Genomic DNA, 15,116 nt, shown 5'->3' on the forward strand with positions numbered 1-15,116 from the left:
TCACACAGCGTGTGTTTCCCAATCTGGAAATCCGTGTAATGAAATTGCCTTCTGTCGTTGGCTTTATCAACGTTGTCAAGTCGTCATTAGAAATGGCAACGTCGACGTCATAAATGACGCCCGCAGTACCATCGCCGCCTGTGGGGATCATTGATCGCACCTTTACACTGTCGATATCAGTTATATTACGTAGGTGTTGTAGGGCGCTGCGATGTAAAACATCAACTGCCAGGACATTCTTCCGCGAGTTTATTCGCACGTCTTTAATCTCATTTGGTGCGGTTCTCTCAAGTAAGGAAGAGAGGACCTGCCTGTTGAGGAGCCGCAAATTGGTCGCCGGGTCCACGGGCATGAAGCGCACAGTGTGCGGCCAGCGCAGCGGTACACTCTTCACGGTAGAAGCACTTGGCGACGAAGATGCCTGCAGAAGTCTTCTTTTCGCTGATCTACTCATCACGACCTGGAAGTCATCGTCCGATGAGTCGTAGCTGTCCGAACATATCTCAGTGGCCTCGCTGTCTGTAGCGCTTGACGCACTTCCACGTTTCCTGGACGCTAGCCGACCTGACGGCTGCACATCAGGAAAGTCCTCGGAGATTTCTTCATCCATTGCCGCAAGGAGGGAGCGGCAGCTCCCAGAAATGCAGGAAAACAAAGCGAAAAAGCGGAGACAAACGTAGAAGCGTTCTATCAAAGAATCACTTCGTCTTCCTCCCCGTGCCTCTGACTAACTTTCTATCAAGACCTACAACCTAACTTTGTAAGGGACGCCGGCAGTTGCAGCAAACAAGCGCCAGGATTTAATAAGTGTGGGGCTAAGTGTGCCACAATGACACAAGTAGCATATGTTGATTGCGTGGCACTGAACTGCTTACTTCCTAAGATGTAGTCTGACAAACTTGTCAGATAGTTTTCTTCTCCTTTTTCGCGCGCTATTACATTGGCTATCTCACATTCGCTACAATTTAGGCCGTATTTCGAACCGCGTAAAAATGTGTTTAACGGACGTGTTGCTGCGAAGTTATAACAATAAGGTCGAGAAGAATACTCAGAATGCGATGCTAAGACATGGAAACCTTTTCGCGCCGTGTGTCCTCTAAATTGACAAGGGAAAAGAAATGTAAATATGACGTAAGCGTAAATGTCTTGAACATTGAATGTAACTTAGTTGAAAGCTTTAGAGCTATAATACAACAATTAGCGAAAGGATATTTCTTAGAGCACCGATATCCTTTTTTGGAGCCTTCCACGTATTGTGTTAATCTGCATTCGTGATGAATTTTCTAGTGTCATTTCCTGACATAACCAGTGCTTTATTTCTTCATCGCGAATACCGTTACGGCAAGATACGGTATAAAAGCCGAGACTAGACAAAGGAAGCTCTCCGGCAAGCGCTCTAAGTCGCGCTTCGTAGCGAAAGTGCAAACGCTGAGTGTTCCTATGGGATTTGACGCGCCCACGTTTCTTCAGACAGCGGGGGGTGAAAAAAAAGGAAATCTGACAACTTCACTTCTCGGAGCGCAGTGGGCCTGAGTGGAGCAATTCTCCGCGCCAATTAGTGAATAAAGTACTGAACTGTTCTCTCGTACTTTTATTCTCAGTCCATAAACGAAAATCAAATATCGCCGTGTTTACTTTCCGCGTTCGCACTTGCCAAATCTTGTCCATCATCCGCCATACGAAAGGCATGCACGTGGAGACTGAAGCTCTAATGCGCAAGATTCGTGGATGAAAGTGTGCGGTGGGAAGAAGGCAGGACTCGCAATGTTATTAGGGGAGTTATTCAAAGGAAAATGTCCTCTTGGCAAGGGCAATTTGTTTTTGTTTCTTTCGAAAGATATTAGAAACATGTTTCGAGCGCTTGACGGCGAGAAAGGGAAGGTGCTTCTCTGCTTGTAACATACATTCCTTTATTACTTAAATAAAGAGAGACATCTGAGTCGCCCTTTGTTTTGAGATCCTGAATATTCAGGACTGGCAGTCTGCTCAAATTATTTCTCGACATGCTGGCCCTTGTTGCGGCTCTTTGTGCGCACCAGTGTCGCAACTAAGGGCTAAACCTTCGGACGCCAAAAATAAATGTCCACACATTCACGTTTAAAGGAAGTATTGACGCTGTTCTTTTCCTTTAGTTTGCCTCCATGTGATTCTACGATTACCTGACGTACGGAAAGAATGTTTTTTCACGCAATAAAGACTTTAAAAATCGTACCTGGTAATTTGATACATAGGTGCCTATTATCGAAGTGCCGCTTGCTGGTGAATGTACTGAGAGATTGGACATCGAAGCTTTGCAGGAGCGCGTGCATTATTACTGTTGGCTACTTTCCAGGCCATCAGTTTGTTCGCTCCTGTAAAGCCTGCTTTGTCTGTACGGCACCAGAGTCGCGGGAGAAAAAAACTGTACTCGTTCGGGAAAGTGGCAGAAGGATGTGCGAGCGCGCTGCCGAGATGAAGGTAAAATGGAGTTTTAGTTGCAAAACAGACCCCTTCGCGCAGGATCAGGAGGGCAAGCGCAAGCCAAGATGCAAAGAGACATAGTCATAACAAACAAACAAACAAACAAACAAGCAAACAAACAAAAAAGAATCGCTTCAGCAAGCTTTCTCCAACACATCACCAGAAGACCTGCCACTGGGAGCGTGGTTGTGTTCGACGTTGGTACTGAACGGCTGAAAGTAAATGTAATAAAAGAAAATCCCACAGGACAAGTATATGCATGCTACGCTGATCGATATCGAAAAATTATTGCCTCAAAACAGCAGAAGCGGCAACGAACAAAGATACGCACTCGTTCGCTCGTGGTCGCGAGCGACGTTTCGGGCTCGCCAAAGAATGCTTGTGAACGCGCGTAGCCTTACACTTGGAGCGTGAGAAGCTGCACGATGACGATGGCGGTGAAGAGGAGCGCCGAGCCGACGACGCACTGCGGGAATTGTGGGTCCGGCTGGTTCTGGAACTGGGTCTCCAAGTTTTTATCTTCGAAGCGCAGCAGCACAGGGTTCAGACCGTCAGGAGAACAGCGCCTGCGGTTTGCCACTCGGCTGATGATGAGACAAGCACGAAGGAAGCTGTGTGCTAGCTAGAAACATGTTCTTTATCCTTGGTCTCATGCCTTCCACTCTCTACACTCTCGTTACGTACTCTCCTTCTACAGCGTTGTATAGCGTCGTCCACTGTTAGGGAAACACTTCATTAGTATTCAAGCGCTCATATCAGCCTATATGTGGCGTGGAATCCTGCAGACTTATCTTTCAATAATTGTGATCCACATTAGCAATTGCATAGGACACAAAAAATATTAAATTTCGCCTTATTTATTTATTTATTTATTTATTTATTTATTTATTTATTTATTTAATATTGTCTTATTTCGACATACATTATCTTAGGAAGAAGAGGCTAAAGGCCGATTCAACTTTTTGACAAAGACCACACCACCCGTACATTGCTCAGAGGCGGGAAAAAAAACAAGCACACAAATGAGGTCTTACCCTAGAAGTGAACGACCCCGTGGACTATTACTGTGCTTGCTGCACTGGTTATTGGCTTACGAGATGGATAACTTAAAGGAAGGTTACCTGAAGTTCCATGAAACTCCTGAATCGGGAAGGAGGTTTGCTTCAATCAAAGCCAGGCTCTGTAAACGTAAAATAGCGGCACGTGGGTTTAAGGTGCATGATGCCGACGAGCGTTGCGCACCTCAAGCAGGCTGCGAAATTATCCAAAGTTTGACAGATTCATTATCTAGCTGATTAATGCAGCAATGATTAAGGTAACAAAAAAGGACTCAGTTGAGCATTGCGATGGCATATTTTAGCTGAGCACATAAACGGAAACAGTACAGCAGCAATCTTGGTCGCAGGTTGCTGCGCTTGATTGTGAGCACCTGCGCTCGTTGTTCAAAGCGTTTGTTAACAGAATTTGTCTTTATGGAACCTCGGGTCTTAATATTATGCGCATGCGAAACTCCAAAATATATCCTTGAACATAAAGAAATCCCTGTGCACGCGTCCTGATTCACCGCTCGTATTTCCTTGAGGTATTCCTGCAATTCCTGGAACGCTACGTACTTTCTGCTAATACGAAGCTCTTCATCATCACAGTTTTAATATTGCGAGCATGAATAGCACCAGCAAGCTAGCATTATGCTTCCATGCTTTCTTGCGAGCAATATCCAACGACATAAAACACGTCAAGGGGTCCAATTTGCCGATGTCATTGAGGCGTACCATCTGGGTGTCATCTTTTCTTACAGAAGCGTGTAAGACGGCGACTGTCCTAAGGTGTGCCGTATTACCACGAAGCGAGACAAACAAAGAAGTACGCATTTACCATATTTGTTCTTGAAAGACGACAGAGACGACACTGTTTGAAACTGTTTCAAGGCTGCAGCTCTTCTGCTCTATTTACGAATCGCAAATGGCGAAAAAAGGCGTTTGTTGACTGTGCGTGATACGAAACGCAGAGAGGCAGAATGTACACCGTACGACGGTATTGAACAACGCATGCAGGCGACGCGTGACATGTGTACCGAAACAGAAAGACAGGTCGGAGATGCATTTGATAACAATCAGGCGCAAAAGGAAAAAGAGACTCGGCGAGGAAGTCTGTTATAGACTGCTAGAACCCGGCTGCTTAAAGAGTTCGCGAGCCCCGATGCCACCTGACAGGCGAGCATAATAAGAACGCGAGGTCCTCGCTGCTCGGTGCCAAACCTTGTCTGGTGGCATCACTCGGCAAACATCTGCGCTCGAGGGACCTAGTCACGGAGGCCCAACTTCGGGAAAAAAAAGCATGATTAGATTTGACAGGACGCGAGCGCTTGCACTCAGTATCTCGCTTTGTTCAGAAATTGGTTTGGCTCAAAAAAATTCGGAGTTGTGAGCAGCATTACTGCAAACACAACCGTCAGAAACATCTGCACTCAAGCAATAAAACTGGCGTTCTTCCTAAACACGCGCAAAAAAAAAAAACGCGCCTAGCGGACTTTAAATGGTTGTCAACTTGTTTAAAACGCGCGCAGCGTATTTAAGTTAGGATTATGAATGACGCTTAATAAAGGAAAGTTGTGCAATCAGGCAGCAAAATACAACCATGTTTAATGCAGGCTGAAGTGCGCAGAAAGGACAGGACAAAATCTGAGCCAATCGCGTTGTTTGAACGACGGCAAACCCGAGGGTCACTGGCACATGGCGCAGGGCTGCGGATTTTAGCGATTCGTTATGCGTTGTCTCATGTTACAGCGGACATAGCGAAAGCGGAGACGCCGCGCTTTTGTCTCTAAACGAACTTGCCTCAGGCAATGCTAAAGCTTATAAATTGGCGTTCTTCTTATCTTTTTTTTACGCTACGTATATTAAGCACGTAATCATTATGTTCTCCACGTTGTATGGTAAATATTTAATGCATTAGCTGTCACCCACGCTCTCAGAGGCCTGTGTTATCCGCGAGCTCCTTGTACATGGAAGCTGTCGCCTGCGTCCTAACTTCGCCTCAGTAATCGCTATGAAGAAATTAATGTATACAAAAAAAAAACAAAACAACAACAATAAATTCGAAAGGAAAAACATTGGCGGCAGTGAGTTTCGAACTTACGCCCCCACGTTCAGAGGCCGAGTGTCTTATCCGGATGGATGGATGGATGGATGTTATGAGCGTCCCCTTTGGAACAGGGCGGTAGGTTGCACCACCAAGCTCTTGCTATTGTAGTGCCTAATGTCCTACCTAGGTTAAACAATAAAAAATAAGAAAAACACTATGAACTACCACACCCAAATTTTCTGATCCCCTATTGCGAACTGTGCTTTTGTACGTCTCCGTTTTTTGTCGTCTCCTTACTCTTCTTCCACCAATCCTCCAATCGCCTCTTACTAATGCCTATTGCGGACATGTTTATTTTTCCGCTGCTCCAGCTGAACCCAAGGGCTTCAAGGAGGCCAGTGGTGCCCAAATCGACCGCTGGGTAGACGTCTTCACATTCTAACAAAACATGCTCCATAGTTTCCCTCGCTTTACCGCAGCAAGCACATAATTCTTCCTCCTTCTTATATCTCGCTTTATAGTTGCGTGTTCTAAGGCATCCCGATCTCGCTTCGAAAAGTAATGAGCTTCCCTTTGAGTTATCATAAATTGTTTCTTTCCTGATTTCGTTGTTTCCTCTTAAGTAGTTACTCATGGCAGGCTTCTTTTTCATTGCCGCCACCCATGAGATTATTTCGGCCTCTCTGACTTTCCGCTTGACCTTCTTTGTTGCTGTGTTGACTGGGCTAAACCAGCGCTTCCTAGAGAGCAGGCCTGTGCACTCTACTTTATGACATCATGCTACTTGGAGCATAATTTCCATCGCCTACCCCGGCGTTGCGAAATCGGTGAAGTAACCATCACACCCGCCGTGGTTGCTCAGTGGCTATGGTGTTGGGCTGCTGAGCACGAGGTCGCCGGCCACGGCGGCCGCATTTCGATGGGGGCGAAATGCGAAAACACCCGTGTACTTAGAGTTAGGTGCACGTAAAAGAACCCCAGGTGGTCAAAATTTCCAGAATCCTCCACTATGACATGCCTCATAATCAGAAAGTGGTTTTGGCACGTAAAAGCCCATAATTTAAAGTAACCATCACCTCCACTTACTCGAGAGCGTCCCCATTAGATTCTATGGCGGTCGGGCAAGATAGCATCACTTCACGGATCGAAGCGCACCGGCCTCGCGATATCCTGGAGGTGTTCACCAAGCGCCTCAACACGCTCGCATGAGCGCGAGGAGTTCATAACTCGTAGGACCGCTCAGCGGCGTTCGATTGGACATTAATGCTTTCGCATTGATAACTAATAAGCAATGCTTAGGTGTCCTCGGGTATTTTGTGCTTGAATACATAAAACGGCGCTTTGTAAAAGAAGATAAGTGGTACAAGCGTGCATTTTCATCGCAATTTTGACGGCGCTCATCACCAAACCAGTGCCATTCTCGTAATTGGCTCCGCGTGGATAAACCTTGCAAACTCACCGGCTATAATTGGTAGATTGCAATGTGTGCCATAAAGTAATTAGTTTCAGTTCCAGTTTATTGTTCATTCAAGATACATAGTCAGTGGCGTAGCTAGGTCGTCTGGCACCCGGGGACCATAGGTCTTCTGTCAACCCCCCCCCCCCCCCCCCCTCTTATGTAGCCGAGGAAGGCAAGCATATCGACAATATCCGGGTTTCAGCACCAGTACAGCCGCCTTGGATACCGCGCACGTTCCCCGGGTCCCCCTCTCCTTCGCTTTCTTTCCCAGAGACCGTACGCGAATGCAGCAAATATACACGCTGTTTTTCCTGCGCCAAGTACCACAGGGCACTGCACTGATAACGTGTGATAAGCCCATGTGCACATCTTCTGTCAGACTGTAAGGCTTGGCAGCCAATACAAATGCGACATCGTGGAAAACATGACTCACGTCACAAGTAACAAAAATATCTTTTAATAATGTTTTAATTACCAATTTTAGCGGCAATATTGCATTTGCAAAATTGAAGCCCGACATTCATATCTTGCCCAACAACAACTTCACAAAAATCGTCGTAGGTACTATGGCACGCAGTATTTTGTCTGTGGGCAGCCCTGAACGAAAACTAAAATTATATTTTTTGTCAGTGACGCTGATCTCCCCAACCTATTAGAAACGCTACCTGCCTCCCCGCTGCGCGGGCGCCAATGCTATGACAATTGCGAGTTCTCTCCATTCTGATCAATAAAGCCTTGTTTTCATTTGCTGCTATACGGACAAACGTGATTATCCGAGCTGCGGTACCACCGCAAGATTGGGAACAGAATAGAGCACTCTTCGCGTCGATTCTTGGCGTGACCATAAAAAAAGTAAGAAAGGCCGCGATGAAGCCCGTGCCAGCGAAAGCATGCACTACTGTTGGTCTGCACTCGCTATGGAGAGGATTAAGGGATCAACGTCACTGGTCCACTATTTCATATTTCTTTCGCTTCTGCGATATACTGGGCGCCGCCCGCAGTGCCAAAGTACTGTAGGTTGTAGCACCCAAAACGATTTTGTTTAAGAAGTTTTTGTTGAGGTAATAATATGACTTTCAGTCCTCAATTCTCGAATTGAAGTACTTCCTCTATAAGTAATAATTACGGGATTATTAAGGATATGGTTATTACTTATCTGCCGTATTTTTCGCGCTACTGAGTTCCTAGTAATCACAAAAAGACATAACTTCATAGAATCTCGATCGGAAAATATCCTTACAAAATTCACCATTTTTTATAAAATTCTGTGCAGCTGATACAGACACTGTACTTGTGACATGAAGTCACACAACAATAACAGTTTTCTATAACTTTCGAGGGTAAGAAGGAAAGCGTGAAACATAACGGCAGGTTTCGCAGCGGCTTCTCGGAGCGAGCGGGAGAGGGGAAGTAAAGGCGAGCCGGACATCGCGGCGGGCCCGCGGCTACAGCCTGTAGAGTCATACGCCGCCAAACTCTTCGGCCGAACCGAGTCTGAAGACGATCCAGAGAATCCCATTCGCGACTTTTGACGGCCCCACTTATGCAACGTCGCTCTCAACGAACGCTTCGCCGTAAACGCGAGCGCCGGGCGCGCTGGTTGAACGCCCTCTTGCTGCTGTCTTTGTTCGTCTTCGCTGCGCGTTCTGAACGGAAGAGGGACCCAAGAGCCCCAACGCCTTACAACGCCTCACTGTATGTTTAGCGACTCCTGCTCCCAGCATGAACGCACAGCACGAGCGCACCCCACAGGAAACGTTCCGCTAAGGCGAGTAGTTTAGCGACCATTTCGCGAATTAAAGTTTTTAGACCGCACATTCGTGCAATTATTTTGTGGGGTGTTGACAGAGCTACAGCCGACAATTCTGCGGCGCAACGCATCGGGTGCATGAGCTCGGTGTACTGGATACCGGAGCATTCTTTGCAATTTGTGCCCAGTCAAGCTGGCGGAAAGAGGGGTGTCTTCGTATATGACACCCCCCGGCCCCTTGCACCCGGGGCCCACGGCCCCCCGGCCCCCCCTGTTGCTACGCCACTGTACATAGTTGGTTGTTAGTAGTATACAGGCGAGATTCCCAAAGTCTAACGACTGCGGCAGGACCCTCGGTTAACAACAAGATTGGTACAAAATGATTAATCAATACGGCATTGTAAAATTATGCAATCTACGAGTAAATAAAACGTGAACGAAGTAGTGAAAAGGAATACATTTGATTCTTATACAAGGAGTCATACATGTAACATAAAAAAAATTCGCACATTACCAATCCAAATTGTATAAACATATTTAACAAATGAAGTACGTACTTCATATACAAATTAAATTATTCAGGCCGACTAGTTATACAAAATGAAATTTTTAAGTTCATATTTGAGTGCATGCAAAGATGTTGATGATTTAAGAGCATGGGGTAAGTCATTCCACAATTTAATCGCTGAGGAGGAAGTCATTTTGCCATAGTTCGTATTACATTTAGGTAATAGAACCTAGTGCTACTGGTATTTGTGAGCAACATAGAGTCCATTAATTGACGCGCGAGCTGTTTGCTAAGTAATTTAAATAGAGAAGTCGAATTAAGTTAGAAACTTAAAGGGACACTAAAGCGGAAAATGATTTCTTCTGCATCAGTAAATTACCGCTCTGCAACACCAAGAACACCACTCTTACAACGATAAGACGTTTGGTAAGCCAGAAAAAGCGCAAGAACGAAATACGGGTGGCGACGCCTACTTAAGTTCCCGCACCTGGGGGCTGTGCCGTCTTGGATTTTGATGGCATCTTCTAGGGCCTACTAATTATATATAGCGGTACAGATCGACTACACCGTGTTCTAAAGGAACCAAATATTAAACATGGCAAGTTTCGGGAACCTTTGTTCAGCCAATGCGGCCCAAATTCGAAAACATACTTAGAAATCCCTGACGTCACGCTGACGTACCGGCGCTGGGGTTTCGTCGCGAAATTCAAATACTGATACTCGGATTTTCATTTTCTCATGTAACAATCAAACTATTTTTTTAAATGACTGCCTGCAGGGTTCCCAAACAATGCTTCATTAGTCTAAACTGATTTATTGTTTCGCTTTAGTGTCCCTTTAATTCGTGAAATGTCATTAATAAGTCGATTATGCATTGTGATATCTCGTGCGAGTAATGTCCACCTCTTCGAGAAATCCAGCTGAAGGATTAGAATTATGCTACTTGCCACAGGCAATTTGAAAGATTGTACATGGTCTGAAAAAAAAAAGGAAGAAGAAGAAGAGAAAAACAAAGAAACCTTGTATATTGCGCAGTCTCATAAGGATACGCTCCACGTTCTACTATGACCAATGCTCGTTTCGCTCCATACCCGTTAACTATAGTATTGCAGTGCTTAATTTATATACATTTCAACCATTATTCGTTCTAACGGCCGTATACAGGAGCCTGTTATTGTATTTCTCGAATGATTCTTATCATTTCCTATTCTTTTTGCCCTTCGTCATTTGCTCGCACGAGCCCGCGCTGCCGCTGCCGCCGAAATGGGCCACTCAGAGGAGCGGACGATGAGAAATGAATCGGTGGAAAATAATACCTTACGTAATACGATTTCTAGTTTGTCCTGTCCGCATATTTTGGGATGGAGGTTGGATTACTTTTGTGTTCAGGACTTCCTCCTTTATGTGGTTATGTTGAAGATTTCATTATGCTAATAAAATCTGTGGTTTTGGTTTCAGTGGTTTCGGAGGGGAGCCCGAAACAACCTGCAGAAAATCGGCCAGGACGCAGCGGAAATCAACGACAGTCAATTGGAACTTCCAACGCAAGTAACCTGCTTAGCGTACGTGATGCAAAAAAAAAGAAGAGAAAAAGAAAAAGAAATTGGAGGGCGATTCAACCTCCAGTTGAAGTCGATCAAAGGCAATAGAGAGCTTGATATTAGAGGGCTCAAGTGGGTTGCGTACGCAAGAGCTAGGCGCCACAGTACTGCGCATGAGCACACCCTTACGTCTGGTTCTGCACATGCACAGCACCGTGGCCCCTAATTCTTGCGTACGCAAAACGCTGGAGTCCTCTACGCTCAAACTCTCTAATTATATGTGCTGCTGAGCGAGTTGGGGTTGATAATGTAAGGGAGTCGCTGCGTACGGCACTCTATCGCATCACCCCTCGCGTGAGGGGAGTAGCAGGAGCGTCGGACTGCTTCAATTTTTAAATGCACAATATGCGAGACCGGACCTCATTTTGACGTATAGTGACCTGTTAATTAATTTTAAATCATTTCTGGGGTTTCAGATGCCAAAACTACGATCTGATGGTGAGAGAGAGAGTTGAATTAGAGAAGACAGTTGGGCTAGTTGGTGCTTATTATAGACCTGAGCCATCATTAACTAGCTCGAAAAATACAACTAGAGCTAGCCCTGGGAATGTTAACCAGCGCGTTGGCGCTTCCAGGGTTAACTCTAGCACACATACATAAATACCCAAGAAAGGTGGCGGAAAGACGGCACCGCTGTTACCCATTTGGTAAGAGCATGGTACGCGTAATGCGAAGACGTGGATATCTCACCTCCGGCCAGTTGCTTTCTCGTCCACTTTCACTGATCTAGAATTTCTACATTTCAATTAAATAAAGAAGTAATTTCCCGTATGCTTTCTACACACACACACACACACACACACACACACACACACACACACACACACACACACACACACACACACACACACACACACACACACACACACACACACACACACACATATATATATATATATATATATATATATATATATATATATGAAAACATAACGGTTATCAGTGGGCCCCAGAGGCTCACGTGCTCACGTACCGGGCACCGGGTACTCACGTACCCAGTAGGGCCTATCGGCCCAGATTTTTATACAGCGCTATCTTCTGGATCGGCCCATGAAAAAGGCTAGAAACATACCCGGTTCGAAAAGTGGTGGTAACTCGGTAAGAAATACATTGTCTCTAGAAAGTGGTGGCAATCCGCTAAGGAAGATATTGTCTTTGAAATGTTTGCTGGCTGCAGGACTCTTCGAGTTGAGGCTACAAGGTGCAGGTGCAGATCACAGATGGACGCTGTCAGATTTCGCAGCCGCCCATACGTGGACAGTGGACGCAAGAAATATGCATGGCGTGAAACATGTTCGCTGCAACGTCGCATGCCAATTTTGCAAGCTTGGGCACCACGAGACAGCGATAGTAAATAAGTGTTATTTACTATTGAACACCACAATGATGACGCAATGATGAAGATGGTCAAAATAATCTTATTGTGGGAAGCGAACTAAAAAAAGAACGAGGAAAATGCAAAGAAGAGTGCGACAGATAAGACGCCCAAATTATTGCCCACGGCCTCGGACGTAGTGCCACAGACGGCAATGACGATAACTGCCAAAAACCGAAAATAACAATCAACGATCCACTCAATTAAATGGCTCAAGCGATTGGGAGCGGCGTGGTACCTTTTGCTGAATGTGTGAAGAAGAAGATGCGCCTCGCGGCACAGCCGCATCGCCAACGCGCGGCTCGTCTCGCCTCGCGCTGTTGATTGCTGGCGTCCGTTTGGACAGTGTTTCGGGCTGCTTCGCCGTTCCCGGTTGCTGTGCCTTTACATTAGGAGCCGCCAATAAACCTTTTCTCAATTGGTGGAGGTGCTGGGACTCAAACCCCGTCGCTTGAAACCCTGGAGCTGAGATCAAGAACGCTACCACCCGCCATGACCGACAGCTCCTCCCAAACGGCACCGACGCCACAGTCCCTCACCTGCACCGGCGTTCCACGACAACGGGACCCCAAGGTCTTCAGCGGTGCAGACGACGAAGACGTAGAAGACTGGTTTGCGTCATATGAACGGGTGAGCGCACACAACAAGTGGGATGATCCAGCCAAGTTAACTCACGTCATCTTTTACCTGGCTGGCGTTGCCCAACTGTGGTTTCACAACCACGAAAGTGACGTGCCCACATGGTCAGTCTTCAAGACAACCTTTACGGAAGTGTTCGGCCGACCCGCTGTTCGCAAGCTGCGTGCCGAACAGCGCTTGCGCGCCCGAGCACAGCAGACGGCGGAAACGTTCACAAGCTACATAGAAGACGTCGTGGACCTTTGTAAACGAGTCAACGCCGCAATGCCCGAAGCTGAGCGAATTCGCCATATACTGAAAGGCATCGATGACGGCGCATTCCAGATGCTCCTAGCCAGGAATCCGCGCACGGTGTCTGAAGTTGTCAGCCTGTGCCAAAGTTACGATGAGTTAAGGAAGCAACGCGCTTCGACTCGGCGTCCTTCGGGAAGCGACGAGTTGTTGGCGAGCCTTGACAACATGTACGACCCATCCTCATTCTTTCAGCGGGTCAAGGACTTTGTGCGTGAGGAAGTTGCCCGCCAACTTTCTTTAGTCCCCTTCACTCAGGAGCCCACCTCCCGTCTTCCAAACTCGCTCCGCACCCTCATTTCCGAAGAGGTCGCCCAAGTTGTCCCTTCCGCACACCATCAGCCGCCTGCGGCCGCGAATCTCAACTCTACGCGGGCAGTGCAGCCTGTCGCCACGCCTCTCACCTATGCGCAGCCAGTCCTGCCTGTGGCCGCGCCTCTTACGTACGCGCAGGCAGTACGCAGGCCTCCACCGGCGTCTTTCACGACCCAGTCCCAACCGCTGCCACCGGAAGCTCATGCTACATCTTGGACCGCACCGCGAGCTAATCCTTGGCGAACACCTGACAATCGACCCATCTGTTATTCTTGCTGCACTCCCGGACACGTCGCCCGATATTGCCGCCGTCGTCCTCAAGCGTTCGGCGACGCCTCGCGGCCCTTCCAGTACGGCAGCCAGGCATTTCGCCAATACGCCGCTCCTTCCCCCCAAACGTATGCTCGTGCTGACATCCCAGAATTTCCTTCGCGTCGCTCGCCATCCCCTCGCCGACGCTCGCTCTCCCCAATGCGTCGGCGTCCCGCACCACCTGACCAGGAAAACTGAACGTCGCAGTTCAAGAGGCAAGAACTGCGCCCCATTCGAACTGTCAAAGTCCTCGCGCCTCTCCTGCTAACGTGGTCGAAATTTGTGTAGATGGTGTTCCAGCGTTCGCTCTTGTGGATACCGGCGCAGCCGTTTCTGTGATAGCCGCCAAACTGTGCCGTTCGCTGCGCAAGGTGACCACGCCGCTTTCTGGACTGTCGCTTCGTACGGCAAGCGCGCAGCACGTCACTCCGCACGCAGCCTGTACTGTGCGTGTGCTTATTCACGGCATTGTTTACATCGTCGAGTGTATTGTTCTTCCCACCTGCTCGCATGACGTCATCCTCGGATGGGACTTCTTATCCAGTCATAAAGCCGTGATCGACTGCGCACGCGCCGAAGTTGAATTTGCCCCTTGTGACGCACCCTTGGACGAAGATTGCGACCGCCCTTCTAAACTTACCGTGCGCGAGGACACAGATATTCCACCTGGCTCCTTCGCCCTCGTACCCGTCTTTTGCGATGCCATCGCTGATGCAACGGCCCTCTTCACGTCGTCCGACGTCTTCATGGGCCGTAAATCTCTCCCACTACCCTTCGCGACGCTTGACATGGCTGGCGGCTGCAGCAATATATACTTTTACAATCCCCTCTGTGCGCCTATTACGTTGCTCGTTGGTGAATGCCTTGGCTTCGTGGAACTCCTCGACTCTTCGTCTTTGGTTGACGTCCCTGGAGACTCTTTTGACGTCGACCCCGGCCAACCATCTTCGATGTCCGCGCTTGATGAACCGTAGAGGGTTGCGTTCTTGAATGCCATCGCCGATACCCTCACACCTGCCGAACGCGCCGACCTTCTTGATCTCCTGCACAAATTTAGAAGTTCATTCGACGTTTCGCAACCTCACCTGGGCCGCACGTCGGAAGTGCAGCACTACATTGACACCGGTTCACATCAGCCGTTACGTCAACGACCATATCGCGTCTCTGCCGAAGAGCGTCGTGTCATTACCACCCAAGTCGAAGATATGCTGCGCCGTGATGTTATTCAACCTTCGCACAGTCCCTGGGCGTCTCCTGTCGTTCTCGTTCGCAAGAAGGACGGGTCTATTCGCTTTTGCGTCGACTACCGTCGGTTAAATAAG

The 15,116-nt window shown here is 47.7% G+C and overlaps 1 protein-coding gene across 2 annotated transcripts in view; it reads right to left on the reverse strand.

Annotated features, from left to right (window-relative positions):
* Ac76E (adenylate cyclase type 2 Ac76E) overlaps window positions 1-15,116 on the reverse strand; it is a 944,861-nt gene that overhangs the window by 57,564 nt on the left and 872,181 nt on the right. For both annotated transcript variants that reach the window (XM_075703570.1, XM_075703577.1), the window contains exons 11-12: window positions 3,582-3,640; window positions 2,862-3,026 (exon numbers count right to left, since the gene is read on the reverse strand). In XM_075703570.1, the coding sequence (XP_075559685.1) occupies window positions 2,862-3,026; window positions 3,582-3,640 (224 nt within the window). The remainder of the gene's footprint in view (window positions 1-2,861; window positions 3,027-3,581; window positions 3,641-15,116) is intronic.

This window comes from Dermacentor variabilis, chromosome 1, assembly GCF_050947875.1.
Source record: "Dermacentor variabilis isolate Ectoservices chromosome 1, ASM5094787v1, whole genome shotgun sequence".
Lineage (NCBI taxonomy): Eukaryota > Metazoa > Arthropoda > Arachnida > Ixodida > Ixodidae > Dermacentor > Dermacentor variabilis.